The following is a 27,720-nucleotide window of genomic DNA, read 5'->3' as shown; positions in this document are numbered from 1 at the left end:
TGCAGTCCATGGGGTTGCAAAGAGTCGGATACGACTGAGCGACTGAACTGAACTATTCTCTAATAAAGTGTAATAATTAAAAGAGAGTAAATGAGCGAATCTATAACTGGATTTAATTATTGCCAGCTCTGAATCACACTCCAGCTTCGGGCCCCAAGACTCCATGTACAAAACCAAGCTGATGTTTGACTTCCGTGCTCGACCCGAGCCGGAGGGCAGCGCTCTGGTAGTCCAAAGTTTCTGTGCACTGGGACACTCAGGCCTGAGATGAGCTAAACATCAACCCCCCCCCCCCCCCCCCCCGCCCCCCGGTCCGTACACCAGCGCCAGCGCCAGCTCACCGGATGCCGACCCCCCATCAGCCCATAGGCAGCCCATCCAGCACCTCCAGCCCTCCCCTGTCCACGTGCTCGAACCTCACAGCACCTAGGCCACGCCCACGCGCGCCTCTGGGTCTCCGATTGGACGGCTCGAAGTAGGTGTTGCCGGAAGGGGTGAGTCTGATTGGCCGGGCGGGGCCTACGGCGTTCGGCGAACATGGCGGAGCGCGCGAGGAAGCGGCCCTGTGGTCCGGTAGGTGGAGGGATGTGCGAGCCCTGCGGCAGGGCACGGGGCTGGGGTTAAGAGATAGAGCCGCGTGGGGCCCCGTGGCGGGGCCGAGTCGCCCCCCCAGCTCCAGGCTCGTCGCTGCTCCGCGGCCGGAGTCCCCGAGCTTGTTGCCTGCTTGTGGCCTCAGTAACCCCTGTGCCGATGAGCAGCGGAGCCGGGACAGCGTTGGTAACTCATTACCTTACCGGAGTGAAAGTGAAGTCGCTCAGTCGTGTCCGACTCTTCGCGACCCCATGGACTGTAGACCACCAGGCTCCTCCGCCCATGAGATTTTCCAGGCAAGAGTACTGGATTGGGTTGCCGTTGCCTTATGGCCAATGGCAACCTTGCCGGAGTCCTTAGTGGCAACTCTGCCCGGGGTTCGGATTCGGAAGGCGGGACCCGGCTCCTTCCCGAGCCCTTTCATGGCGTATCTCTTCTGATAACCAGGGCGGCAGTGGGCAAGTCCTGTCCCCCTGAACCTCTTTCCTCTTCTCTCCAGTAGGAACTCATTTAACAATTTACTGAATGCTTACTATGTTCCAGCTATGGTCTCAGGCACTGGGGGTACATGTCCCTGCCCTCCTGACGCTCTCTCTTGGGCAGTATTGTGTGTGTGTGTGGGGGGGTGCCCCTCGTTTCCTCACTACCCTCATTTAAAGGGGCTTCCCTAGTGGCTCAGACAGTCAGGAATCTGCCTGCCAATGCAGGATCCCCTGGAGAAGGAAATGGCAGGAATTCTTGAAGGAAGAAAGGAAAGAAGGAAATACTCAGGTATTCTTGCCTGGAGAATCCCACAAACAGAGGAGCCTGGTGGGCTACAGTCCATGGGGCCGCAAAACAGTTGGACACGACTGAGCACTAACCAGCAACAGCTCATTTAAACAGAGGAGACAGCTGGGGAGCAGCAAGTGGGAACACCTCCCCCGCCCCAGCTCAGGTGTGACCATTCAGCCTCACTCCTGTATCTCCCCCAACTCCTCCAGGGTGAACATGGCCAAAGAGTAGAGTGGCGGAAGTGGAAGCAACAGAGTAAGTCAGGGACTAGGGGGTGGAGGTGGGCCCTGGCGGGGGTGGGCCCATTGGAGAGCTAAGTGTCTGTGCTTACCTCCCCACTGCCCATCAGTACACAGCTGAATCTTGGGGAAAAGCCACCAGGTTTGTCCCCTCTAGGTCTTACTAGTACCCAAAATGGGGACGAGGAGGCCAGAAGCCCTGGAAGGCTTCTCTGGCTGCTCTCTAGGCAGCATTGGAGTCCCCAGGCTGACCTACTGAGAGGACACCACCTCCTGGGCTGTTCCAAGTCTTTCCCACCTCCAAGTCACTCTTCCCTCCACCAATTGTCCTCTTATCCAGAAAAAGAGGAGAAAAAGAAGTGGAAGGATCTCAAGATGACAAAGAAACTGGAGCGGCAGCGAGCGCAGGAGCAACAGGCAAAGCGCCAACAGGAGGAAGAGGCAGCTGCCCAGAGCGAGGATCGGGGTGAGCGAGCCGGGTCCTGGGCAGGGCAGAGAAGGGCGGAAGGGCCCTTAGGGGCCACTGGGCCCAGACATCTTGTCCTGATGGAGAAACTGAGGCTTGGAAAATGGGAGGGACCCAAAAAGCTGAGCCCTAACCTCCTACTTAGGTGGATTTCAGTTCTCTGGAGGGTAAGTGTCATATATCATAACTTCTAGAACCTCATCATTGTAATGGCTGATTATACTTGTTTTTAAGCTCCTTTAGCCAGACTTTATTGTTTGAATATTTGCAACTGCTATTCTATACACAAATTTTAATTTCTTACAAAACTGTATATTCCATATTGCTAGGTCACTTCACTCTCCATTTTTATGCCACATTTCCATCCAGATCTATTTCCCCAAATCACAATCTGCCTGTTGGTGTGTTGTCTTATTTAGTTGCTGAGTTGTGTCTGACTCTTTGCGACCCCATGGCCTGTAGTCTACCAGGCTCCTCTGTCCATGGGATTCTCCAGACAAGAATACTGGAGTGGGTTGCCATTTCCTTCTCCAGGGGATCCAGGTTTTGAACCTGGGTCTCTTGCATTACAGGCAGATTCTTTACCACCTGAGCCACGAGGGAAGCCCCCAGCTGTTAACACCCACTTCTATCCAGGGAAAGAAGTATATAGATACAATTTTACAGAAGTGAGGCTGCTTAATCCATGCACTTCTGGACCTGGTTTTTCTAATCCCACATTGTGTCCTTCTGTACATCTGCATCTACCCTAACAAATTGTATCTTTCCTCCTTGGTCAGCCCCAGAATTCTGGAGTATTCAGTTCAGTTGCTCAGTCGTGTCCGACTCTTTGCAACCCCATGAACCGCAGCACTCCAGGCCTCCCTGTCCATCACCAACTCCTGGAGTCTACCCAAACCTATGTCCATCGAGTTGGTGGTGCCATCCAGCCATCTCATCCTCTGTCGTCCCCTTCTCCTCCTGCCCTCAATCTTTCCCAGCATCAGGGTCTTTTCCAATGAGTCAGCTCTTCGCATCAGGTGGCCAAAGTATTGGAGTTTCAGCTTCAGCATCAGTCCTTCCAATGAACACCCAAGACTAATCTCCTTTAGGATAGACTGGTTGGATCTCCTTGCAGTCCAAGGGACTCTCAAGAGTCTTCTCAAACACCACAGTTCAAAAGAATCAATTCTTTGGCGTTCAGCTTTCTTTATAGTTCAACTCTCACATCCATACATGACCACTGGAAAGACCATAGCCTTGACTAGAGGAACCTTTGTTGGCAAAGTAATATGTCTGCTTTTTAATATGCTGTCTAGGTTGGTCATAACTTTCCTTCAAAGGAGTAAGCGTCTTTTAATTTGATGGCTGCAATCACCATCTGCAGTGATTTTGGAGCCCAGAAAAATAAAGTCAGCCATTGTTTCCACTGTTTCCCATCTATTTGCCATGAAGTGATGGGACCAGATAGTTTTCTGAATGTTCAGCTTTAAGCCAACTTTTTCACTCTCCTCTTTCACTTTCATCAAGAGGCTCTTTAGTTCTTCTTCACTTTCTCCCTTAAGGGTGGTGTCATCTGCATATCTGAGGTTATTGATATTTCTCCCGGCAATCTTGATTCCAGCTTGTGCTTCCTCCAGCCCAGTGTTTCTCATGATGTACTCTGCATATAAGTTAAATAAGCAGGGTGACAATATACAGCCTTGACGTACTCCTTTTCCTATTTGGAACCAGTCTGTTCCATGTCCAGTTCTAACTGTTGCTTCCTGACCTGCATACAGGTTTCTCAAGAGGCAGGTCAGGTGGTCTGGTATTCCCATCTCTTTCAGAATTTTCCACAGTTGATTGTGATCCACACAGTCAAAGGCTTTGGCATAGTCAATAAAGCAGAAATAGATGTTTTCCTGGAACTCTCTTGCTTTTTCGATGATCTAGCGGATGTTGGCAAATTCTCTCTGGTTCGTCTGCCTTTTCTAAAACCAGCTTGAACATCTGGAAGTTCACGTTCACGTATTGCTGAAGCCTGGCTTGGAGAATTTTAACCATTACTTTGCTAGTGTGTGAGATGAGTGCAATTGTGTGGGAGTTTGAGCTGTTTGGCATTGCCTTTCTTTGGGATTGGAATGAAAACTGGTCTTTTCCGGTCCTTTGGCCCCCGCCGATTTCACGGGTGTTTTTAGTCGGGAGTATTAGGGGCCTTATTTTACTCTGTAAGCCCAGTGGTTGTTAGTGGTGGTGGTGACAGCAGGGACAGAAGCTGAGCACGTCTGCTTTCTCAGACACCAGGAAAGCCCTTTATCTCATGTGGCTCCCTTTGGACGATTCTGGGAGCAAAAGTGTGGTACTTTTTCTGAAGTCAGCTGTTCTGCCTTTTGTGTGACCTTGGGTCATGTATTTGACTTCTTTAGGCTAAAGGTTCCCTGACTGTCTGTGGGGATCATGGTAGTACCTACTTCCTAGGGTTATTGGTTAAGTTTATACCCATAAAAGGCACTAAGAATTATTATTAATATTTTTTAATTTTGGGGAGGCTGCTCTGCAACATGTAGGATCTTAATTCCCCAACCAGGGATTGAACCCATGCCCCTTGCATTAGCAGCACAGAATTTTAACCACTGGACCACTGGGGATGTCCAGTAAGAATAAATACTCTCATTATTATCCCATTTTGATGCCTGGAGAACTGAGGCAGTAGGGTGCAGAGGATGTGAATATAGGTCAATGCCTCTAACCACTCCCTGTCATAGCTAGTGGTACATCCTGTTTATGGGAGCTCTGGAGACCCCCAAGTTCATTTTCTTCCTGGGGAGATTGAGATCTATGCTACTTATTTCAAAAATCCTCCCAGTAAGAAAACTTTCTAACTCTAGGCCCTAGGATTAGAGGAAGGGAGGGGAGAGATGGCCCTGGCTGCTCCAGCTGACCATGAACACCCTTTTCCTCCCCAGGGCGGCACTACACCCTGAGCGTGGCTCTGCCAGGCTCTATCCTGGACAATGCCCAGTCACCGGAGCTTCGCACCTACCTGGCCGGCCAGATCGCCAGAGCCTGCGCCATCTTCTGTGTGGATGAGATCGTGGTGTTCGATGAAGAAGGCCAAGATGCCAAGTGAGGGGCCTCCAGCAGGGTCCCGGCAGGTGCAGGGAGAAGGGAAGGGCTGCCAGGATTGGCTGGGCTGCACTTCTTTCCCCGCCTTCTTGCCTGGCCGAGAATCCTGTCTGAATGCCCCCACTGTCACCCTGGTGGGTCGAGTTGCAAAGCAGGGGCACTGCTGAGGTCATACTTGGGGTGGGAGAGCTCTCTAAGAGAACCCTGTGGGCTGGACCCCTGTCTTTCTCTCCTAGGACTGTGGAGGGGGAATTCAGGGGAGTTGGCAAGAAGGGGCAGGCGTGCGTGCAGCTGGCCCGGATACTGCAATACCTGGAATGTCCACAGTAAGGACAGACGCCCCAGACCGGAGCGGAGGGGCGGTCACGGTGCAGGTTGCGCGGGACATGGCCTCCCTGGGAACTTCCTGAACTCTGCTTTCTTTCCTAGGTACCTAAGAAAGGCCTTCTTCCCCAAGCATCAGGATCTGCAGTTTGCAGGTAAGGCTGGGGGAGGGGACCTGACCCCCATTTCGCATGGATCATCCTCCAGGCCCTGAGAACTCATGGTCCAGTTGGGAAAGCAAGACCTGTGCCTCATGGCACACTGAGCTGGATCCTGGACCAGCGTTCCCAACCTCATCACCCACCCACCTGCCCCACCCCCCGCCACCCCCGTGCGCCTCTGCACCTCCCAGATTCTTCCTGGCCCCTCTACAACCGCAGGGCTCCTGAACCCCTTGGACAGCCCTCACCACATGCGTCAAGATGAGGAATCTGAGTTCCGAGAGGGTGTTGTGGTGGACCGGCCCACCCGGCCTGGCCAGGGCTCCTTTGTCAACTGTGGCATGAAGAAGGTAGGAACTGGAGTGGGTATTGAGACATGCTTCCCAGACACTCCCTGGGTTTGGAGGGCACGTAAGGGGATCCCTGGCCCCGGGCCTCTCTGCCTGCCAGGCCCCCACTGATGTAGATTTGAGCCAGAGAAGTGCCTAAAATAGGGCTCAACAGATAGAGCCAGGAGCAAAATTTACTGGTTTGTTTTTTTTTTGAAAAGCATATCAACAGAAGCGAGCCTTTGTGCTAAAAACAAACCAAAACAAAACCCTGCAAAATCAAGTTCAGAGTCTCTCTGGGGCTGTTCCAGTGTGATGCCAAGCTCTGGATTGGAGCATTCATTTCCCATCTATTAAATCTCATGTCTCCTAGAGTCAGAGGCAGAAACATTTAAATGTATGGGGATCCCCTCCCCTCAAAAAGAACAGACCTGAGAGAAGTGGCCGAAAGCAGACCAGGATACCCAGACTCAGATGAACGGAGAAACACATGTGAAACCCTCCAAGGAGAAAGCCATTCTAAATTCAAAATTGGGACAAGGGACTTCCCTGGTGGTCCCGTGTTAGGACTGAGCTTTCACTGCCAAGGGCACTGGTTCAGTCCCTGGTCAGGGAACTAAGATCCCAGAATCCCGCAAGCTGTGCATCGAGGCCAAAATAAATACATAAATTGGGACACAACACAGACATCAGGGGTCCTTCATCCAGCTCGCACGTGGTCAGCATTCACTTCATGCCAACCCCGTGCAGTGTGACACTAGCTGCTGTTTATGGAAAGTCTTCTATTGACAGATGAGGAAACCAAGGCTCAGAGGAGTTAAGTGACCACATAAGCACCCCAAAATGTAGGAAACTGGGATTTTATCCCAGAAATACTTCCTGCTTTGTGCCAGGCCTGGACTGATCCTTTTCACCCATATCATGGGGTAGTCATTTTGCAAGAGTGGTCTTTTGTGAGCAGGTCTGGCCCCAGGCTCTGGGGAGTAGGGCACAAAGGGTGACCTGGACCCCTGAGATGCCCCCGTGTCTGGGAGAGGAGTGACCCCTGCTGTCCTGCACTGGGGGTGGGGGTGGAGCAGCAGGTTTTTTCTGGCTTTCTCCCAGGAGGTGAAGATTGACAAGAACTTGGAGCCTGGACTTCGGGTGACAGTGCGGCTCAACCAGAACCAGCTCCCAGGTATCCTAGAGCGTCCCCAGCCCAGCCAGCCTGCGGGCTCAGGGCCACTTCCTGCCACTTCCTTGTCCCCTCACCCCATCTTTACAGCATGTCTGCTTCCTCTCCAGAAAGTAAGACCTACCGGGGGAAGGTCGTGTCGTCGCAGGACCCTCGGACCAAAGCTGGTCTCTACTGGGGCTACACAGTCCGCCTGGCCTCTTGCCTCAGTAAGCACAGAGCCTCCTCCTATGAACATCTGTCTTCTCTCTGTCTGGGGGACCTCAGAGAGCCCTGCTTGACCCAGAAGTCAGACTGGGATACTAATCCTGCTAACATGCTGTGTGTCCTTGGGCAAGTGCCTTTGCCTCTCTGGACCTCGAGTGCACTGCCTGGGATGCTTTTAAGGACTCCTGAGGCAAAGCATCTTTAATGATGTCTGCCGTGGGGCTGGGAATGGGGGCAAAAGGGCCAGAGGAGTCAAAGGTATGCCATTTATTTTTGGAGTTCCTTCCTCCCCAGCCTCTGCTGTTCTCCAAGCTAGCTCAGGCACAGTCTCTGCCCACTCCATCCCTGACTTTCCAGCAGGAATGCAGGCTGTGGCTCCCTTGTTGCCACCACCACCCCCCCACACACACACGCACCCAAGTGACAGTGGCTTGGGGGGAACAGGGTCCCCAGTGAGCTGGCCTCCCCGGCAGGTGCTGTGTTTGCTGAGGCCCCCTTCCAGGACGGCTATGATCTGACCATCGGGACGTCAGAGCGAGGCTCAGATGTGGCCTCTGCCCAGCTTTCCAACTTCAGGTGGGTCCAGCCAGGGGGCAGGGCACGGAGCAGGGGACCGGACTGGCGGGGACACAGCAGAACGGGCTGGGCCCTGCTACTTATGGGGGCGCTGAGAGCCCTGTGGGTGGCATTCAGAGGGCCGTGATGGGCAGCCAGTGATCCCCTCCTGTGGGCAGCAGGCACGCTCTCGTGGTGTTTGGGGGCCTCCAGGGGCTGGAAGCTGGAGTGGATGCCGACCCCAACCTGGAGGTGGCTGAGCCCAGCGTCCTCTTCGACCTGTACGTCAACACCTGCCCCAACCAGGGCAGCCGCACCATCCGCACAGAGGTGAGCCACCCACCTCCCTGACCTCCCGGCCCTGCCTCTTCACCACCAGCAGGGCCCAGAGCCCCTCCCTTTGGCCAAGGGGGTTGCAGCTCTCTCCCTGTCCCTCATCCCGTCCGGGGCTGCCCTGAGCCAGCCTTCTGGGGCAGTCCCCTCACCCCCTCAGCCTCTCCCTACAGCAGAACTACAGCAGGGACGAGCTAAGAGTGAGCTGGAAGCCAGGAATGCTGGTTTTGGTGCCCGTCCAGCTGCTCCCAGGCTGGCTGACCCAGGACACCCACCACCCCTGCTCTGGGCCTGTTTCCTTAGCTGTATGCTCCGTGTCCCACTCCCTGTGTCTGACCGTGGTGGGCAAGGCAGCCCTCCTCGCCAGCACCTGTCTCCAGGGGGACAGGATGCAACCTTCTCTCAGAGCCTTCCACCTGGGCAGCATGGAACGCTGTGCTTGTAGGCACCTGCTGGGGTGCCTACAGTGGTGACCAAACACGTGGACAGCCTCAGTCTCCCTGACCCTGGGAGCCTGGCCAGGGCCGGGTACTGTGCACTTCCAGTCTCAGGCAGGAACCCTTGCTCCCACACTTCCGAGGGCCCTCCTGCCCATCACCTCCCCCTCCCCGGCTGACCCTGGGAGGTGGGTATTATGATCAGCCCCATTTTACAGATGAGGAGACTGAGGAGCAGAGAGGTGAGGCCCTTTCCTGGCAGGGCCTGCAGGTGGCCAGTGACAGTAGGCGAAGCTGAACCTGTCTCCCCCCTCCCCACCTGCCTGCCCTGGACCCTGCTGATGGCAGCATACCCCATGGGCCGGGGTCCTGGGCGGTGCCTCCCCACCCGCCTGCCCCGGACCCTGCTGATGGCAGCATACCCCATGGGCCAGGGTCCTGGGGAGTGCCTCCCCACACCCCCCAGACCCTGCTGATGGCAGCATATGCCAAGGGCCGGGGTGCTGGGCGATGGGACCACAGCCTGTTGCTCTGCTTGTCTTCCAGGAGGCCATCCTCATTTCCCTGGCTGCCCTGCAGCCTGGCCTTACCCAGGCAGGTGCCCGGCCCAGCTGAAGGTTCTGTGGGGCCCAGGATGGCAGAAAAGCAGCAGTGAAGCCAGAGGTTCCCACGGGTTACCTGGACAAACATACTCGAGACTTGCTTCCAAAAATAAGGACTTTTCAGTTCACTCAGCCCCTCAAGCCCACAGTCCAGCTGGGGCTGCCCTTACTTGCTGCCAGCAGTGATGGCCTTCAGGCTGCCCGCCCGTGCCAGGATGTTTGGCACAAAGAGCAGCCCGGAGGCCCGCTCAATGCTCTCAATGGGCACCAGGAAGTGCTCCAGCGGGATTGCCTCATCCACCGGCGCGTTGGGCATCACATAGGAGCGGAGTTCTATCTGCCCACCTGCCGCCTCCAGGATCAGCACCTTGAAGAAGTGGGTGGGCACCGCCACGTGGTTCTTGCCAATGACTTGGTACTTCACGTAGGACTTCCCGTCAGCCTCCGTCCTGTAAGCAGACCCAGGCACATGGCCTTTCAGGACTCCCAGGGGCTTGTTCAGACCCAAGGCCACCACCTCCAGGAAGCCTTCCCTGATTGGACCTCCAGTTTGTGTCACCTGCAGGACCACCCTCTCCGCATGAGGCTTCTCTGCCTTGCTTGGCTCACCCAGGAGACTGGGAGCTCCGGCAGGGTAGAGACTCATTCCTCCCCTGTTTCCTCATGTCCGACACTGTGTTCAAGGAGAGTGGGTGGTGGCAATAAACACTGCAGAAAGAATCGGGCCTTCATTCACATCCTCCTTGTGGACACTTGACTAATGTCTGTCTCTCCCTGTGGAGGTGGAGGATGTGATAGCAGAATGCCCAGCACCAGCACATGGCCTGGGGCAGAGCAGGTGCCCAAAACACTGGACAGGTGACTCTGGCTAAGTTTCCGAGGAGTCCACTCCATTTCAGCAGCCCAATTAAAGTGTATCAGTGCCTCCGCAAGCCTGTGCTGAGTCCTTACTAGGGTGACATCCACCATCCCACTGTCCCTTAAACAACCATCTGGTAGATAACAGGTATTATCCCCATTTTACAGGAGAGGATGTTGAGGTTGTTTGCCCAGGGCACCCAGAGACTGAGGCTTTGCTGGTGACTCAGTGGTAAAGAACTCGCCTACCAATGCAAGACAATGTGGGTTTGATCCCTTGGTCAGGAAGATCCTCTAAAGAAGGGAATGGCAATTTTCCAGTATTCTTGCTCGGGAAATCCCATGGACAGAGGAGTCTGGCAGGCTTCAGTAGCCCACCAGGCTCCTCTGTCCATGAGATCACAAGAGTCAGACACAACTGAGCGACTAAACAAAATCAAGCCCAGAGACTAGGTGACAGGGCCTGGGTTCCGACCCCAGCAGAGCCAGCTGCTTGGCCACAGTCCCTTGCCTCACTCGTCCCAGTCCTCAGCAGAAAAATCATCCAGCAAGCCCAGGGAGCTCAGTCCTTCCATCTGGGAGGCCAGGCAAGCTGCACAGGGACAAGAGTGAAGGCTCAGCGTCAGGAAGACAGAGTTCAAAGCTGGCTTCAGGAAGGGATGCCCCCAGCAGAGGAGACGGAAGGTGAGAACCCCATGCAAGGGTTGCTATCTGGGCAGAACATGAGTTGGGTGGCTGTGACAAGCGATGATATAGGAGAGGAACAAGGGCAGATTCAGGGCTTGGTACACACAGGCAGAGATGTGGGTACCCCAAGGTTCTCTGTAGAGTAGAATCGGGGGCTCAAGGTAAGGAATGGACAGACTTGCCCAGAAACCAGATGAATGGGGACCTAGCGGTCTTGACACAGAGCCTGGGGGGAGCCTGGGTGGGGTGACCGGGAGGTGCCACTGTCCCCAGGCCAGCCCAGCTCTAGCCTTACCTGGGCAGGAAGAGTGGCCCGGTGCAGACATAGACATTTTGGTAGGTGCGGGTCAGACTGCGGCTGTACTTTTCCAGGTTGTTCCAGGCATTTTGGTTGAGGTGTGGCACCTGGCAGGAGAGAGGGGCTTCTGTGAGACTAGCTGGGACACTTGTAGTCAGAGGGCTGCCCCAGGCCTAGGGGCAGGCACTAGCACAGAGCCAGAAGGTTCCAGCAGGGGGGTAGGGGTGGGGAAAAGCATGCAGAGGAAAGGAAGGTTCGTGGAAAGAGAGTCACTTGGCCCAGACAGCTCACAGCGGTGCTAGCTGCCCCCAACCCAGATTGGGAGAACTAGCATCCCAGGTCTCCAAGCTGTTTCTCAGCCCCAAAGAGCCGTATGAAAGGGCAAATCTCCCAGAGAGAAACAGGCTTGTTCCTGCCCCAGGAGCTCATGGGAAGACCAGCTCTTTCAACCATCTCTCCCTTCCTTCTCCCAAAGTCTGAACTGCAGAGCCCAGCAGGGAAAGTCAGAAATCTGACTCCACCACCTGAGCTCTCAGGTCCTCAGCACAGTGTCCAGTCAAATGGGTGGGGGTCTCTGCTCCTGGGTGAGCACCAGTCAGCTCAGAAGCTGGGACCTCACAAGTCTCACTCAGAGCCCCACCATCCATCTCCAGGCGGGTGTCAGGCCCTGGTGGGAACAGGGCTAGAGGAAGGACGGCTAGTTCAGGGTGCACAGTGACTGCTCCTAACGGCCACTGCGGGCACCTATCTATCCTTTTACTCCCGGAAGGCAGGCAGGGTAGGGCGATGGAGTAAAAAAAGCTCAGGGTCCCCTAGACAGACTGCCTAGGTCTCCTCCCACGGTGTGACCCTGGGTCGGTCACTTTGTCTTGCTGAGACTTTCCTCATTATAGCTCTTCTTTACTAAATTGCTTGCCAAGAGCCAGGAAGCGTGCCCTGTACTTTCATGTATGTAGACAGTTATCTTCAGTTCCTCGGCGCTACTGCAAGAGGCAGGTGAGTAACAGTTTCATCCTGATTTCAGGGAGGCACCCAGGGCCCTCGGATTAAGATCAGAGAGCCCTGGGTGCTCAGTGCCCCACCGCTCCATCCCTCCCGCCGGCGGCGCGCGGTGCTTGTGGCCAGGCGCCTGACCTAGAGGGCGCACAACTCGGCAACTCTCCCATTCTGCAAAGGGGAAAATCGAGGCTTAGAGGCGAGCGTTGGCATCGATTTCCGCCGCCGGGGTGGGGGGTGGTGGCGGGGGGCGGCGCAGGCGTTACCTGGGGCGCGACGTTGCTCAGGTAGAAGGTGTCGTCCATTGCCTTCTGGCTCCAGCGGTGGTTGGCCGCGGCAGCGAGGTGGCCGCGGTCGAAGCCGCTGCCGCGGTAATCGGCGTTGGTGGCGCGGTGGTACGCATGCACCGAGTCGTCCTCGTGGAAGTCGCAGGAGCTGCGGTTGCCGTCGCCGCGGAGCCCCTCGGGCCGCAGCTGCTCGACCACCCAGAGCGCGCCGCGGGTGCGCGGGTCGTAACACAGCACGTACGACGCGCGGCTCTTGAGTTGCGCCACCCCGGGCAGCCCATACTTGGCTAACTCGCCCGGGCCGCCACCCGCGGGAGCCCCTGGCACCGCGGGAAGCCCCGCCGCCGCCGCCACTGGCAACACCGGCAGCCGGCTCAGCAGCCCCGGCGTCGCCCGCGCGTCCGCCCGCTGTCGCCACCAGCTCTCGGCAGCTGCACCCAGCCCTGCGCCCAGGGCCAGAGTCAAGCCGGCCCGAAGCAACTGCATGGCCGCGGATGGTGGCCGAGCGCGGAAGGAGGGCCGGCCCGCGGCGCTGAAGGGACGCCGCGACCTCGGGCGTTCGACCCGGAGGCTCTTAAAGGAGCCGCACAGGCCTGCGGGGGCCCACCACGGGGATGGAGCGGAGCGGAGGCGTGAGGCGGCGGAACGTGGGTCCCTTCCACTCACGAACGCTCCGAGGTACTGTATAGTCCAACAGTTGGGGGTCTGTGCCCACCTAACTGGACGACCGGACGCCCTTTCTTTGCCCCTTTAGGACGCGGAGCAGAGGGGAGGGGGCGTGGCATCACCACCACGGCTCATGATTGGCCGTCTCGGAACCGGCTCCGCCCCGTTCCGGCCCCCTCGGTCTCCACGGAGGTTCCCTCCCACTCCGCAATGAAGATCCCTAAAAAAAAAAAAGTTCTTACCTCCTCATTTACACGAATGAACTGGGAAAACAAATCAGGAATCCAAAGATTCCCTACCGTATTCCTTATGATAGAGGCCGGGGAATAAGTAAGATACTCAGAAACAGGGACTGGTTTTGGACATTTTTAGCACATCAGATAGAATATAGGTCATAAAAATATTTTTAAATCATACAGCAGCTTGCTCACCACCTAAGGTAATGGGGCGGGGGGGTGGGGGGGTAAAGACAATACACAAAACTCTGCATCAATAAAATTATCAATGTATCAATTATCTAAAATTACATCTGCAAAGAAAAGACAAACACGTTACAAGTCATTTTCTGCAGATGGTGGACTGTAAATGACTTGGTGAAGTTCAACTTTTTTTCAAAGAACTTACTATGAAATCACAATGTAATACCTCTGCCTCATTGCATACTCTCCTCCCATCAGCTGCAAACTGCAATTGCTTAAGAAGAGTTGAACAGGCACTTTGGACAAATTCCTAGCCTTTTCCTTTAACCACTCTAAGAACCTCCTGACTTTCTGCTCGTTTTTTTTCCCTGCTCTGAGGTCTCAAAGGTTTCAGCCCATCACAGATACAAGGCCTACTGCAAAGAACACAATTTATTAAAGACAACTTGTCATCAACAGCATTGATTCAAAGAACAAAACATGAAAAAACAAAAGCAGACTAACATTCTGACCCTCGAAGTGAGACCTGAATTCATTCAGCTCATTCTGTACATGTCCAAAGTCCTGGGGGAGCTTCCAAGTAGGAAGCCTGGGAGTCTCTGGCTCTTGGGGCCTCCCTTGAGAGTCTGGGGTGGGGCAGGGGGGAATTGCCAACGGCAGGTCCTCCCACTGGGGGAGCTCGGTCTAACCTGGGTATGGTCCCTGTGCTCTTTTGACCTTTCTTACAAGGCCAAGGAGAGGGCACTGGACCCAGGCCTGCCAATGAGGCGAATCAGATGCAGTGATTCAAGTAGTATGGTCCAGGAGGGAGGGCAGAGGGACAGGCAAGAGAGAATGCATCAGGGTCCTGAGCAGTGTCTGCTGGGTCCCAGACTGTGGCCCAAGACTCAGGCTCTGAAGGGATCCAGCTGGGAGTGAACTACCAGCCAACAAGTTCTGGGAAGAGGATGACCAGGCTGCTGGCAAGCAGTGTGTTTCTGCCCCATGCCAGGGTCTTTACACACCAGTTCCCCTTAGACCCAGCTCTATTACAGAGCTCAGAGCCCTTCCAGCCAGGATCTCCTGGAAAACCAGGAAGGTCCCAGAGGCAGGGAGAAGAGGATGCTGAAGGACCTGAAAGGTCAGGAAGACCATATTTCCACTTTCTGAGCTCTACCCTTCATCCCCCAAACAAGCACTTGCCAATCTGCAATAAATAACCAGGAGTCTGAATAAGTAGTAAAATCTCCCAAATACTGTTCTGGGAGAGGAGGAAAAAGGCAAGTGAAGCATCCACGGGACAGCCTGGCAGGAGCTGCCTGGGGGAAGCTGTTCCCGGCCCTCAGCCCCACGTCCTGGCTGTCAGACTCAGGGAGGCTTTGGGGGTTCCTGCTGGCCGGTCTGGGGAGATGAAGAGGAGCTAATCATCCAGACTTCCAGATGTAAACCCCCTGCCTCCTCGCAGAAGGAGGGAGGGTCCTGGTCAGAACAGGCCCAGGGTAGGAGGAGCCAGCTGTTCTACTCCAGATGCACCTGCCTCAGATCCGTCAGAGCACAAGACCAGAGAAGGGCCAGCACCGCCTTCAGCTCTCCTGAGAGTGGGGAGACGCGGCACTCCAGGCCTGGACAGGACCCAAGCCTTTGAGCTCAGCCCCGCCCGCCCCCGAGAGGCTCCCTTTGGCCCCACTTGCCCTTACAGAGACCCGCCTGTCCTGGGCCGGCACCTGGAAGCCAGGGGAATGACTACACCTCCGGAGCACCTGGATCCCAACCTTAATGCTTTTTTTCCTTTGGGAGAGGACCTTTGAGGAAACCTCTGGAAGACTCAGCTCTCCCTCTCCTCCCTCCCTGGGCAGGAGGGAGCTGGCTCTTCACGGGCCAACTGCTCTCAGCAGCTTGGGGTTTCCAAGAATTCCATGGTGGGGCACAGGTTCAGGTCCCTCGAGTGAGGCACTGTGGGCTGGGGGCCCTGGGTGCCCAGTGCTGGGGGATGGGAACAGGCTGCAAAGGCCAAGGCTGAGAGAGCTCTGCTGAGCCAAACTCTTCATTCTGTCTCCAGGGTTCCGAGCCAACGTTGAGGAGAGGGGAGGCGAGGGGCTGGGGATAAGGCAACCTAAGAGAAAAGGGCAAACGGACAGCAATGGAGATAGCGGCAGAAAGATGAGAGCCACACACCCTCCGTGAAAGAGCCTGAGGGAGAGAAAGGGAGACGGAGGCAGAGAGGTGACAAGACAAAGAAACAGAGACTAGAGGGAGATCACCTTCCTCCGTACACACGGATACACACGGACACACACACACACACACAGACTGGAGGAGCAGCTCACGCCAGGGGGAATAAGACACACACAGCAACCCACAAGTACACACATACACACGCGCGCACACACACTCAGTGGGAAAGGGACAGAAGGTGTGACCTGGGCCTGGCAGCCTCTTAGCTCCTTCACAGTGTCACCTTCCCCATGGAGAAGCCCAGGAAGCACCAACCTCCAGAAGAAGCGGTTTCTGGCCCATTTGCCGAGCACCTCCCTGACCAGAGCTCAGAAGACGGAGCAGGAGGGCAGGGAGGGAGGGGCAGAGCAGAGGCAGGGAGGGGCCCCCAGTCTGCCCCAGCCCTGGGAAACCACCTCAAGAGCCCCTGCCTTGCTCGTGGCCTGGGCAGAAGGTCCAGGGCTGAAGGGTGGGGAGGAGCCCGGGCTCAGTGGTCAGGAAAAAGCAGGGCACAGCAGGCCCCTGACGGGAGGCCAGGGCGAGGCCTGGAGCACGCCAGTCTGGCATCGGCCCCTCTGGATGGGACCCCACAGGCTTCTGCATGTTCCAGAAGCCAGGGCACCGGGGTCAGCAGGGGTTTCTCTTCCAAACGTGGGTCTTTTGCCGCCAGGCTACTGTGAGTCTTGGAGTTCCTTGGCTTTCTGAAGGACCTGGCAGACGTCTGTGATAGGGTAATCCTGTGTGGGGGAAAGGCCAACAGTAATATGCCTCTGAAGTCAGCCTGTCCTGCACCACCGCAGTGGACCTGGCACCCTGCTGGACCCTGGGCTAAAGGCTGGGGACCACAGGATACCAGACACCCCCCGTCTGTCCAGTCCCTGCAGGGAGCTATTGCTACACGCACTGCAGCATTGACTTAACCAACCCAACCAGTCACCCCAAAAGGTCTCAGCCCCTTCCCTAGGACCAGGACTACCTGCCTCACCTCCCGCCATCTCCTGCCATCGAGCCCTGAGCTCCATGCATGAGCCTGGACCAGGGCCGGACACTGTCCATGCATTAGCTCACTGGGTCACCTCAACAGCCCCATGAGGGGTTATGCAAATTTGCCTGTTTTACAGATCGAGTCAGTGAAGTTATTGAATACCAACCCCAGGCCAGGCGTTGGCAAAGCAGTTAAGGCTCAGAGAGGCTGCCACTGGGCTTAGGTGACATGACTAGCGCAGGAGAATAAAGATGTGAGGCCAAAATGGACTCCTGAGCCCATGTTCTTAACCACTAAGGCCCCCATGTTTCTTCCCCAGGCCGAGAGCCATTACCAATCGGCATTACTACCACATACTGGGTAATAAGGCTGTGTCTCAGCTATGACTTACTTATGCATAGTGCATGGTTCAGAGAAGCCAAGTCACTGGCCACACCACAAGGCCACACTCAAGGTCAGTGGCAAAGCCGGATTCAACCCAGATCCAAACCTAGATCTGCTCCTCGGGGGTCTGGACTCTCAAGCCCTGCCACCGCTTCCTGGTCCCAAGGCGGCCTGTCACAGCGGCTAGCATGGGTGGCCGCCAAGTGTCTGCCTCATGGCTGAAGACTGGGCACGTCCCCTCAAACTCCATTACCTGCAGGAGCCTCATGTTTACGGTAAAGTCCCCTTCCAGCAACTGCTCCCGAATCAGTCTAGGAAAAACAAGCAACAAAAAGCGCTGGGCCCCTCAACTACTCTGAGAGCAGGCCCACTGGGCCTCGTCCTGCTCCTGCCGCACCACCTGCAGCGAGTTTGGACTGATGCTCCCCTGAGAATCCCAGAGGCTCAGTCTAGCTCTTGACAGCAGCCCCCCGCCCCCAACCCCTCCTACGGCCACACTCACATGAGCATGGCACAGCAGACCAGGAGGAGGAAGTCAAAGCGGTTGCTGTCGGCGAAGAGGGAGTCCCAGATCCGGATGACGTCAGGCAGCACGAACTCCTGGGACAGCAGCAGGGTCAGCCAGCGGAAGGCAAAGAACTGGGGCTTGATGTTCTGCTCTTGCTGGGGAGACAAAGGGGTGCGGTAGGTGCGAGAACGTGTGTTGGCTAGTGGCCACGGACCACCATGCAGCTCAGGAGGCATGAATTCAGATTAAGCAGCAGGCTCGGTATGAGCTCCAGGCACACCGAGGCGGGGATGGCACCAGAGAGCCTCGCTCCGTGAAACGGCTGACTGCTGCTTGCTGCCAGCCGACGCTGTCAGGTCGTATGATTTTTTTTGAGGGAAGCCAAAAACCCAGACTTTTATATATAAGCACTTTAGATTTATAAATGATGGCTCAAATTCTTTTAATACACTACACAGACTGTCACTGTGGATTTATGGACAGAGAAACCATTATTGGGCACTTACTACAAGCCAGGCCTTATGCTTAATACGTTAAATATCTCACTTATTTACTCCATACAACAACTGCACAAGGCAATTATTCCCAATGGGGACAAGCCCTCTGGTCGGCCACAGTGGATACTACTGACTGAAAAGCCTGTTATAAAACAACAAGCTGTAATTCCACACTTGGTTAAAAAGATATGGTTATGTATATTTTCTTGTTCACAAAACTGTTCCTGTTTATAAATAAATATTCTTTTTACTGAAGAATTCCCTGAAATAAACATGAAATGCCACTCCCAATAGTATTTTTTTGGGGAGGCCACCTGGGTCTTAGGTGCAGTATGTGAGATCTAGTTCCTTGACCAGGGATTGAACCTGTGTCCCCTGCACTGGGAGCACAGTCTTAGCCACTGGAGTACCAGGGAAGTCGCTCCAATAATTTTTAAAAATGAAGTTCATGCTTCCCTTCTGGGAGGACTCTTAACAGGCTGAACTCAAAGCATACGGTAAATGCCCTGCATCATGCCTGGCACACAGGGCACCATACCCACCTCCCTCATCCTCAGCCTGCCAGGCTCCACCCACCAGCTTCCCCACCTCCCCGCCGCCCCTCAGCACCTGCGTCATGACCCCCTGGCAACAGCAGTCACTTCTAATCCTCAGACTCAGGCCAGTCCCCACCCTGGGGCTGGCTGGGGCGCTCAGGGGCCTGCTGTCCTCTCCCGCTTCCTGTCTGCCCTAACCTGTGTGGCCCTGGGGGTCCTCACCAGTTTCAGGTAGAGTTCCATGTCCTTATCCTTCAGGGTGGAGTACACCTTTTCCATCTTGTAGGTGATGCCACACTGGGAGTCATCAAGGCTCTTGATGAAGTTGTCCCGGATCTCAGCCATGAGGTTGGTGAAGCAGAAAAAGGTATCTGCCTCAGCATGCTCTGGGAGAGACAGGCAGGGTCAGGGCAGCTGTGAGAGGACCAGCTGGCTCGCAACACACCCCACCTCTCAATTATGTGAGAGCTCACCCTCAGCTCTGAGCCTCCACCAAGTCAGCCCGCCCTGGTCAGGCTGCGTCCCTCTGTACCTCCTCTGTTTGTGACCACTCTCCACACCCCACTCTCCAGCCCCAGACCAGACATAATTTTTATTTTGGCCATGCCAAACAGCTTGCGGAATCTTAGCCAGCGCCCTCCGCAGTGAAAGCAAGGCGCCCTAGCCATTGGACCAACAGGGAATCCCGCCTCTTTCTTCTCACAACTCTGACGGCACTGCACACTGACTGTGTAGTTGATTCCATGTTCTGCTGACATTTTAAAAATCATTATTTAAATCCTTCCTTTCAGCTTCCTGTCTATACAGGAGACAGAAATCTCTAGTCATCTCCTCTAACAGAAATTCAGTTACAAATATGAATAGATCAGTAACCCGACGGGGGGCAGCTTCCCTGGTGGTCCGGTGGCTAAGACTCCAGGCTCCCAATGCAGCGGGCCCAGGTTCGATTCCTGTTCAGGGAACTAGATCCCACGTGCCACAACTAAGAGATCCACGTGCTGCAACTAAGACCTGGTACAGCCAAATAAATATATATATATATATATAAATATATATTTTAAAGAGATCAGTAAACATCTAACATTCTAGAAAGTTCAAGCCAGAAAAGATCTCAGACATGATTTAGGCCAACCCCCTTATCTGACAGAGAGAATGGAGACCCCAGAACAGGGAAGTGAGTGGCACAAGAGCTTGATAAAGCCCATCAGTCCAGCTTTCCTTGGTCCGTTTCTCCAGGAGGCAGCAACAACGAGCGTGAGCGGCCAGGAGCCCACCTGTTTACCTCTCCACTCGCTGTTGGGGTCGGTGGCAAAGGTGTAGTAGAGGGGCCCCACGATCTCATTCATGCCCTGCACGTAAGCGATGCCGGGGTTGAGCTTGGCGTAGATGAACAGGATCCGCTCCACCACCTCCCAGTGGGCTTCACAGCCGTTGGGCAGCACCACGTACTCGTTCATGGAGGGTGCCGAGTTCTTTTGTGGGGAGCTCATCTAGGGGACAAGGGCAGGGGCTCAGTAAGAAGGCTGGAGGCATGACGGACAGCGAGCCGAAACTTAACCTCCATTCTTGGGCAACCCAGGGTGGAGAGGGATGTGTCCAGCGCCACCGGGAACGAGCAGATAAATCCACAATGGGCAACATTCCACAAGCCAGAGGGACTGAAATCTAATAATTTAGTGATAAAAGTCAGAACAGTGCTTACCTCTGAGAGAAGGGGTACCGACTGGAGAGGGGCATGGAAGAACTTTCTGGATGATGGAAGTGTTCCATGTCCTGATCTGGCTGACAGTTAATGTAGGTTTATACATGAGAAAATGTTCATCTAGTTGTATACCTAAGGTTTGTGCTTTTCTTGTATGTAAGTTATAGTTCAATTAAAAAAAAAATTCAAAATATGTCAAAAATAGACAACAGGTAAAGATTCTTGAAGTCAAATGCTGTCGGGGGTGGGGGGAGTGGAGGCCTGCTCCAGCTGCAGTGACTAAAGAAACTCAACATACCAGTGCAACGCATAAACCCTAACTTGGTGCTGGTTAGGATTCAAAATGACAAAAACGGTCTTGGTACAGGGAGTTCCCCGGCGGGCCACTGGACAAGACTCCTTACTTTCACTGTGTGGGCTCAGGTTCAATTCCTGGTCAAGGAACTAAGATCCCACAGACCATACAGGGTGGCCAAAAAAAAAAAAATCTTGATACAACTAGAGGACACCCGAACCAAGATTGGATGTGAGCTGTTATTAAGGATTATGGGTAACACTGGCAGATGTGACAGTGGTGAGGAGGAGGATGTCCTGATTCTCAGGGGATGCCTGCTGAACGACTGAGGGGTAAGGGGTCAGGACATCTGCAAGTTTCCTCTCTATGTAACACACACACAAACACGGCAAAAGCTTAACACCTGGTGCATTTAGGTGGAAAGTGTAAGGGTGTGTGCTGTACTCTTCTTTCAACTTTTCTGAATATTTCAAAATCTTCCTAAGAAAAAGTTGGGAGATGAATGAAGAGATGATCTCGGTAAATACTCACACAATAGAGCAGAGGACCCCAATGTCAGGATCCCTTGGGAGTTTTGTAAAAGTTCAAGTGCCTGGGGTTACCTGTATGAAGGTCACAGGCACATCCCCACAGGGACAGAGTATAATGCTGTCGTGGAAGCCTAGGGTTTTGAGAACATTAAGCGTCCTTTTCCAGTATATATACACATCTATACACGTACACATGTGTGCACATGTGCACACACTAAGACGCATATATCACTAACATTTACCAAGAGGGTTTTATGGGCAAGACAAAGCCCTACAAGCCTTCCTGTTTAATGCCCAAAACAGCCTAGAAGATTCTTTCCACATTAGTTTCCAGATGAGGACACAGGTTCAGAGACGCTGGGCCACCCATCAGACGTCTCGCATTGAGTGGTGCCACTGGACTTGGACCCAGGCTGGCTCTAGAACCCGAGGCCCAGGCCTCAGAGAGTGCCCACTGCTTTCCCACAATCTGCACAGCCATGACCTTAGTTCACCCTCCTGGCAATTTAAAAGCCAGACAGGGCGGAAATGATTACGCCCAGTAAACAGAAGAAGAAACAAAGGCCCAGGAAGGCAAGTCTGGTGTTACTTGCGCAGCGTCAGACGGTCAGCCCGCTTTAACTCAAACCGCCCAGCCCCTGGACCCGGAGGCCTAGGGATGGAGCGTGTGGTCTGGTTCTCCCACCAGGACTAGGTCTAAACCTAGTCCTCAGTTCTCAGCCATCAATTATTGTACTGAAAGCAATGACAGAAGCCAGGTCCTTATCTTTCCAGGCAGACAGAACATCAGTAGCCAAGCAGGACGACCACCAACTCAGGCAGCTACGCGGTCATTAAGCCAAGCGCTTGGCGCCTCCTGACGCACCCAGCTCTGTTGTGGGCAGGTGGAACCAGTGGATCAACCAGAACTTCCCAGTCACTCCTGGGAGGAAAGACGGCTGGTCTCCAGGAAACAAAGCCCTGATTGGTCATTCCACCCGGGTGGTGGTGGGGGGCGGGCAAGTGGAGCTGCTACAGTACCTGTCTCTAGCTTGCTGGGAGTTACAGAAGATTTTTCCATTGCTGGAGGACAGTGAAAAATTTTGAGGAATAAGTCAAAGCTCCAGGCACGATAAGCAGTAGGCGTTAAGGAATAAGACAATATACCTTTTAGCAATAAGCAGCTTCTCAGAATTACCTAAGTCTGCTCGAAGCCTGAGGTTCCAACACGCAGCATAACTTAGCCAGCACAAGACCCACCCTTCCTTTCTCTGACGTCTCACATCGCTCCCTCTCTACCCCAGGCCCCGCCCTACCAACCACAGCACCAGGAGGCCTCTCCACCTCCATTCCCGCCTCTCCCATCAACATCCTCACAGTGTCCACGGCAATCTTCGACAAAGGCAGTCTTATATCCCTGCTCCAGGAATGCTGCAGGGGTCCCCAGCCCTCGGGACAAAGGCCCGTGTGGCCTCACCATCACTCACTTCTCCAGCATACTCAGGCCACCCTTCCCTCGCCCTCTCCCCTACCCAGCTCAGGCTGGACTCCTCTTTCCCTTGAACACACCCTGCTCTCTCCACACATGCCCTCCTCTCCCCCTGGAAGGCCCTTTCCTTTTCATCCTTTGAGCCTCAGCTTAAATGTCACTTCATCAGCAAAGTCCACCCTGATGCCCAGACCAGGTCAGGTCCCTGCCCATCACTGTTCCCACTGCACTTCATCACACTTGAAGTTCCTTTTCCAAGCGCCGCCTCCACCACAGACCAGCACTGCACAGCAGGGCACCCCCCACCCCCGGGCACCGTGACACCAGCCTTCGAATCTGATTTTCAGCAAGAGCCTGGAAAGGGATGGGGCAGGACCAAAGCTGCTCTGGGTAACAGCCAGGGCGGATGGTCGGGGCCCAATGGCCCGTGGCCACTAGTCCCGAGGAAGCAGGAAGGAAAAGGCTGTCACGGGGAGCCCCCGAGGCCCTCAGGTTGCCTCTCACATTTGTGACGCCGCTCCGGTTCCGAGCCACCGTCTGGGATTTCAGGGTCGTCTGCTCCACCCGCTTACGAAGGGTCTCGAATTCATTCTGAGGATCCAGGATGAGGAGGCAGGGGTACTCGGTGGCCCTCTGGAAGAAGGATATGTCTGGACACAACCTCCTGCAAGGGGAAACAGGAGAGGACCGTTCCTCAGCTAGAGGGTTTGAGGTGTCTCCTCGGCCCTCTGCTGCCAGGTGTCCCAGCCTCCCCAAAGCCTTTTGTGTGTGTGTAAGTTAGTAGCATTGTACTTCAAAAGCAATGCAGTCATCGTATATGTGTACACACCCATACATCGTATGGATGCTTACAAATAGACACACACACATATATTTTTAAGTGTCCTTAGAAACTCACAGTCTAACTCTTCTCTTAAACCACGAACAGCTTTCCATGTCGAAAAGATAATACGTACAAGAGTATGAACTGTTTGTACTGTGGCTAAAAATGGTAATAGAGGTTTCATTAAGTTATAAATTGTACAATGGAATACCACACAGCTGGGGAGACAGAGAAACAATCACATGGGGAGACGGTCTCTAGAATGTGAAAGTTTTTAAAGTGTATGTATGGCGGCGCACACACAGACTTCTCAGCTGAAGCTCTCTGCAAACCCGCCCTCCAGGAACACTGAACAACGCACTACAGTCACTGCCAGGCTAAGAACCTGTCTGCCCAGATCTGGGTTCAAGATGTGGTTCCTTCTTAAAACGGGGCGATGAAACACCTCGTGGGTAGAGGCTCCCCAACGCCAGCCTGAGAAGGAAGGAGGCAAGAGACCCACTGTCCCCCCTGGCTGAGCACCCCGGGCTGGGGTCCCACGGGGGCTGTCTGGCGGGGGCAGGGAGGCAGGCCTGGGCACAGTGAGCACAGGGGAGGAGCAGCCCCGGGTAGCGAAGGGCTGGTAACACCGCTGACAAGCAGCGGGGGCAGAAAGGGAGGAGGACGGACAGACTCTAGAACCCAAGCTCTGACCACTGGGCCACTGCAGACAGGCCCCCGGTTCCTCACCCAGCCACGTGGGAGTCACCTGCTGCCATGCCCACCCCGGTGGCCACACGTCCCTACCAAGAGGAACAGCGCGCGCACGGTATAGCTCGCAATCACTTTCTGACCCTGTCACTCCTCTGCTTAAAGCCTTTGGGAGACCGCCCCGTGTCCCTGGGATTAAGTCCAAGGTCTGACCCCCGCCTGCCTCCAGTTGGGCCTCAGGCACACTGGCCTTCGCACCGCTCCTTGGACGGCCCAGCTCTGAAGGCTCTCAGGGCCTCCCCTGGGAGGTACCACAGCCCTCCCTTCCCCCACTCCCCCAGGCTCCTCAGAATCTCAGCTGCTTCCTCAGGCGAGACGTCCCAACTGCCCTGAAGCACCCTGAACTCTGCCTTCAGAGCAGTCACCACAAGTGTTAGTGACACGGAAGATCCATTTTGTTGAACGTCTTGTCTTCACATCTTCCCCCTCAGCTTCTAAGCTCCTTAAGGAGAGAGACCCTGTCTGTCTATTCCATGCTCAACGCCCCAGCCTGGCACTGAGCCTGTCACATAGGAGGGCCTCAGAAGTTGGTGAAGGAAGGAGCAGATGAATCCACAGGTGCCTGGGCTACAAGTGACACTAAGGCAGGGCGAGGAGAGCTGGGCACTCAGGCCACCACCAGCGCCCCACACCGCTGCACCTCGCCAGGCTTGCTGTGCCTATGGCCTGGACTCAGCTACAGGGACAACTCCCCAGCAGTTTCTCAGACACCTCCCTGTGGGGCTGGGCTGGGCTGGGCTGGGAAAGGGCAGAAGCGGCGGAAAACCCCCAGAAGCCACAGGGCTGGCTCCCCGCCCCAGCGCCCTGCTCACCGGACATCTTTGTCGATCTGCAGCAGCACCTCGTTGTCCCTGAAGTACGTGTTCCACCGGCTGTCAGGGTTGGGGTTCAGAGGCTGTGGGGGAAAATGAGCCGCGCTATCCTCGGCCAGCTAGGACCCCAGGGGCAGACCCCAGTCTTGGGGGCCTGAGCAGTAGCCCCGAACCAGCATTCCCAGCAGAGACGCCGCTACGGCTGAGACGGCCTGCGAGATAGTTGAGCGGCAGCATAGGCCCTTCTGCGGCCTCCCAAACCTCCACCCTCATCCACATCCCGCAGGCAAGCCCCGAGGTCGGCTCTGAGCACTTCCCTGCTGGGCAGGGACTCTGCCCTTCCCTGTCCATGGCTCCAGAATGCTGCATATAACAGGTGCTCACTAAATGCTTGCTGAATAAATGAATATTGCATCGTTAGGTCTCTCTGAATCTAATTCATCAATATTCTGAGTTGCCAATTCCAGACCTTGGACGATCAGGCTGGGTCCAATCCATCTCCACTTCCCTACTGTGAAGCACCAGGGAGGAGTTGGGTATTTGCAGACAGAACAAGGCTTCCTCTGGGCTGCAGAAACGCAGTTTATCCTCACCCCGGCCCTGCTCTGACTCCCTTCAACTACAGTATCACAGAAGCTTCCTGGAGGAAGGGGGCTGAGGGGCCAACGTGCGGAGGACGAGGCTCAGTGCTGCACACACAGCACTCCTGGATCCCAGTTATCGACTGTGGTCCTGACTGGGCCTGGAGCCTGGGGAGAGCACGGAGACTCAACAGCCTTTGGCAGCTGAGACGCCAAATGCAGAAACGAGGTGCTGAGGTCGGGGGCCGGGGGGGCGGTAAACGGGAGTAGGATCAGCAGCACCTGGCCTCTGGGCTGAGGGACCTCGCCCACCCCAAAGCCCACACCTCTCCCCGGCCCCACTCTGTAGCCTTGGTCCTCACTGCAGCCCCCTACTCACATGGTCCTCAAAGGTCACATCCTCCCTGGACACACCCATGTTGGCCTTGGCGATGCCAGGCTGGATGATCATTTCCCTCAGGAACTGAGAATACAGCTCCCTGGAGGAGAGGAGGGGAGAGAGGGATGAGTCCAGAGCAGTGCAGCAACAGGAAGTGGGTTGGACTCACACCACCTGCTCTGCCCAATACAAAGGCCCTCCTGCCATCTCCCTGTGTCAGGGTCTCACCTCTGCTTGGCCAGGATGGAGGTCCATGAGGCTCTCTCCAAGGGGAGGTAGTTCAAGAGAATCTGCACACAGAGAGAGAAAAGCAAAGCTCTGGCAACTCCCCCAGCCCAACCCCGGAAGGAGACGGAGGCTGATAGGCCTCAAGGAAAATGTCTGATAAAGCCCCAAGAAGGCAGGATGGGCTGGGTAAAACCCAGGAACGCAGGCATGGGCTGGGGGTAGCCTCCCCTCTTCTCCCCACTGGCTTCCTCATCCTGTATCCTGAAGCAGCCCTTTCTAGTGCATTCCCTCCCAAAGACTCTCCCAAACGATGATAAAACCTTGTGCTCAAAGGGGTTGGAAAGCAGGACACTGGGCTTCTGCTCCCACCTCAGTGAAAAGCTTTAGGCAAAGCATAGCCTTTTACTGTCCCAATCAGCATCGCTTCCACTGAGCTGTCTGGACCAGGAAGCAGAGGGCTTTGCGGGCATTACAAAGCATTCCATCCCCAGGGGGATCCCGGAGGGGATGCCAAGAGAAACAGAAATTCCAGAACTCCCCAGAAAAGTTTCTTGGGATGAGCAAGGAAAGGCAGAAAATAGGAAGAAGGAGCCAGGGGTGGGGACAGCCCATGCAGGAACCCAGGGACTCTCAGCAGAGCAGAAGCCCCACCCCAGGCACACCCACCTTCCAGCAGAGGCATCGCAGTCCGCCCTCACAGGGGATGCCTGTGGACACAGCAGGCAAAGGTCATGCCCCCGCAGAGTCCCAGAACCCCCCAGCCCTCCACCTTGGAGCTAGTCGGCAGGGAGTGGAATGGGCAAGAAGTGCTTCTTCAAGAATTGTTCGCTGCCAGAAAGACTGCTAGACGACGCTAATCCTATGTCCTCTCTCTCTGTGACTCCCGTCCGGAATATTCTTTTGAGGATGACAGCTTCTGATCTTTGATATTTCTTCCTCAGAGCAGCCTTGACCAACCACACCACTTCTCCCCAAATAAAGTCAGAGCCCTTGACATAAACAATCCACATCTCCTTCATGGCATCCCTCGTAAATGGGAATGTATGATATAATTTATATATTTATTTAACATCTGTAATTCCTAATACTGGGGAAAGCCCTAGAAAGATGAAGACCAAATCTTACTGTTCCAGTACCTAGCCCAGGGCAGGTATTCTGTAAGTATCTGTGGAATATAAACTAAGCTCTGAACGCTCAGGGTTTTGTGTTTTACAGACTTAAAACTTCACTTAATCCCTAGTAAGTAACGAAGATCAGCATCATTGTCCCCATCTTACAGATAAAGAAATTCATCTATAAAGACAGAGAAATCAAGGACTCCAACACAGGTCTGACTCTAGAACCCAGCTTGTAACCACTGCCGCAGACTGCCTCCCCTGGGGCCTGGCAGATTCTTTAGCTCAGCACAGATCCCAGAACCCCCTCAAGATCTTCAGGGCCTAAATATCACTCCTGAATGGAAAGACGAACTTCTGAAATACTGTCAGGACGCTCGCTAAAGCAGCTGTTGCTACAGTCTCCCTAGTACTGTGAACAGCAGCTAGTGTCCTCACCTCAGA

At 54.8% G+C, this 27,720-nt stretch overlaps 3 protein-coding genes across 7 annotated transcripts in view; 1 reads left to right on the top strand and 2 right to left on the bottom strand.

The window, feature by feature from the left end:
- The first annotated feature begins 449 nt into the window (after positions 1–449).
- Positions 450–10,211, top strand: SPOUT1 (SPOUT domain containing methyltransferase 1). 2 transcript variants are annotated; one of them, XM_070799397.1, is made up of 12 exons: positions 450–573; positions 1,575–1,620; positions 1,945–2,070; positions 4,998–5,157; positions 5,394–5,483; positions 5,587–5,636; positions 5,862–5,992; positions 7,076–7,148; positions 7,256–7,354; positions 7,826–7,928; positions 8,090–8,237; positions 9,224–10,211. In XM_070799397.1, the coding sequence occupies exons 1-12, from the start codon at positions 538–540 to the stop codon at positions 9,290–9,292; spliced, it is 1,131 nt and encodes a 376-aa protein (XP_070655498.1). In that variant the 5' UTR covers positions 450–537; the 3' UTR covers positions 9,293–10,211. The 2 variants fall into 2 exon arrangements, with proteins under 2 accessions (XP_070655498.1, XP_070655499.1); XM_070799398.1 differs by lacking the exon at positions 450–573 and adding an exon at positions 654–777.
- Positions 9,381–13,168, bottom strand: ENDOG (endonuclease G). The gene is made up of 3 exons (XM_019970981.2): positions 12,385–13,168; positions 11,120–11,229; positions 9,381–9,728 (listed from the first exon to the last, which is right to left on the bottom strand). Exons 1-3 carry the CDS (start codon positions 12,889–12,891, stop codon positions 9,446–9,448), a joined length of 900 nt encoding a protein of 299 aa, XP_019826540.2. The 5' UTR covers positions 12,892–13,168; the 3' UTR covers positions 9,381–9,445.
- Positions 13,169–13,907: 739 nt separating this feature from the next.
- The window catches only part of TBC1D13 (TBC1 domain family member 13), a 29,231-nt gene continuing 15,418 nt past the window's right edge, over positions 13,908–27,720 (bottom strand). For 2 of the 4 annotated variants that reach the window (XM_019970976.2, XM_070799394.1), the window contains exons 3-12: positions 26,828–26,868; positions 26,162–26,223; positions 25,934–26,033; positions 24,974–25,056; positions 23,093–23,252; positions 19,876–20,083; positions 18,816–18,979; positions 17,555–17,715; positions 17,306–17,363; positions 13,908–16,420 (exon numbers count right to left, since the gene is read on the bottom strand). In XM_019970976.2, coding sequence (XP_019826535.2) covers positions 16,355–16,420; positions 17,306–17,363; positions 17,555–17,715; positions 18,816–18,979; positions 19,876–20,083; positions 23,093–23,252; positions 24,974–25,056; positions 25,934–26,033; positions 26,162–26,223; positions 26,828–26,868 — 1,103 coding nt within the window. In that variant the 3' untranslated portion in view covers positions 13,908–16,354. The remainder of the gene's footprint in view (positions 16,421–17,305; positions 17,364–17,554; positions 17,716–18,815; positions 18,980–19,875; positions 20,084–23,092; positions 23,253–24,973; positions 25,057–25,933; positions 26,034–26,161; positions 26,224–26,827; positions 26,869–27,720) is intronic. The other 2 variants (XM_070799396.1, XM_070799395.1) reach the window with 1 other exon arrangement.

Source organism: Bos indicus, chromosome 11 (assembly GCF_029378745.1).
Source record: "Bos indicus isolate NIAB-ARS_2022 breed Sahiwal x Tharparkar chromosome 11, NIAB-ARS_B.indTharparkar_mat_pri_1.0, whole genome shotgun sequence".
In the NCBI taxonomy this organism is placed as follows: Eukaryota; Metazoa; Chordata; class Mammalia; order Artiodactyla; family Bovidae; genus Bos; species Bos indicus.
This window is presented reverse-complemented; position numbering and strand designations above follow the sequence as displayed.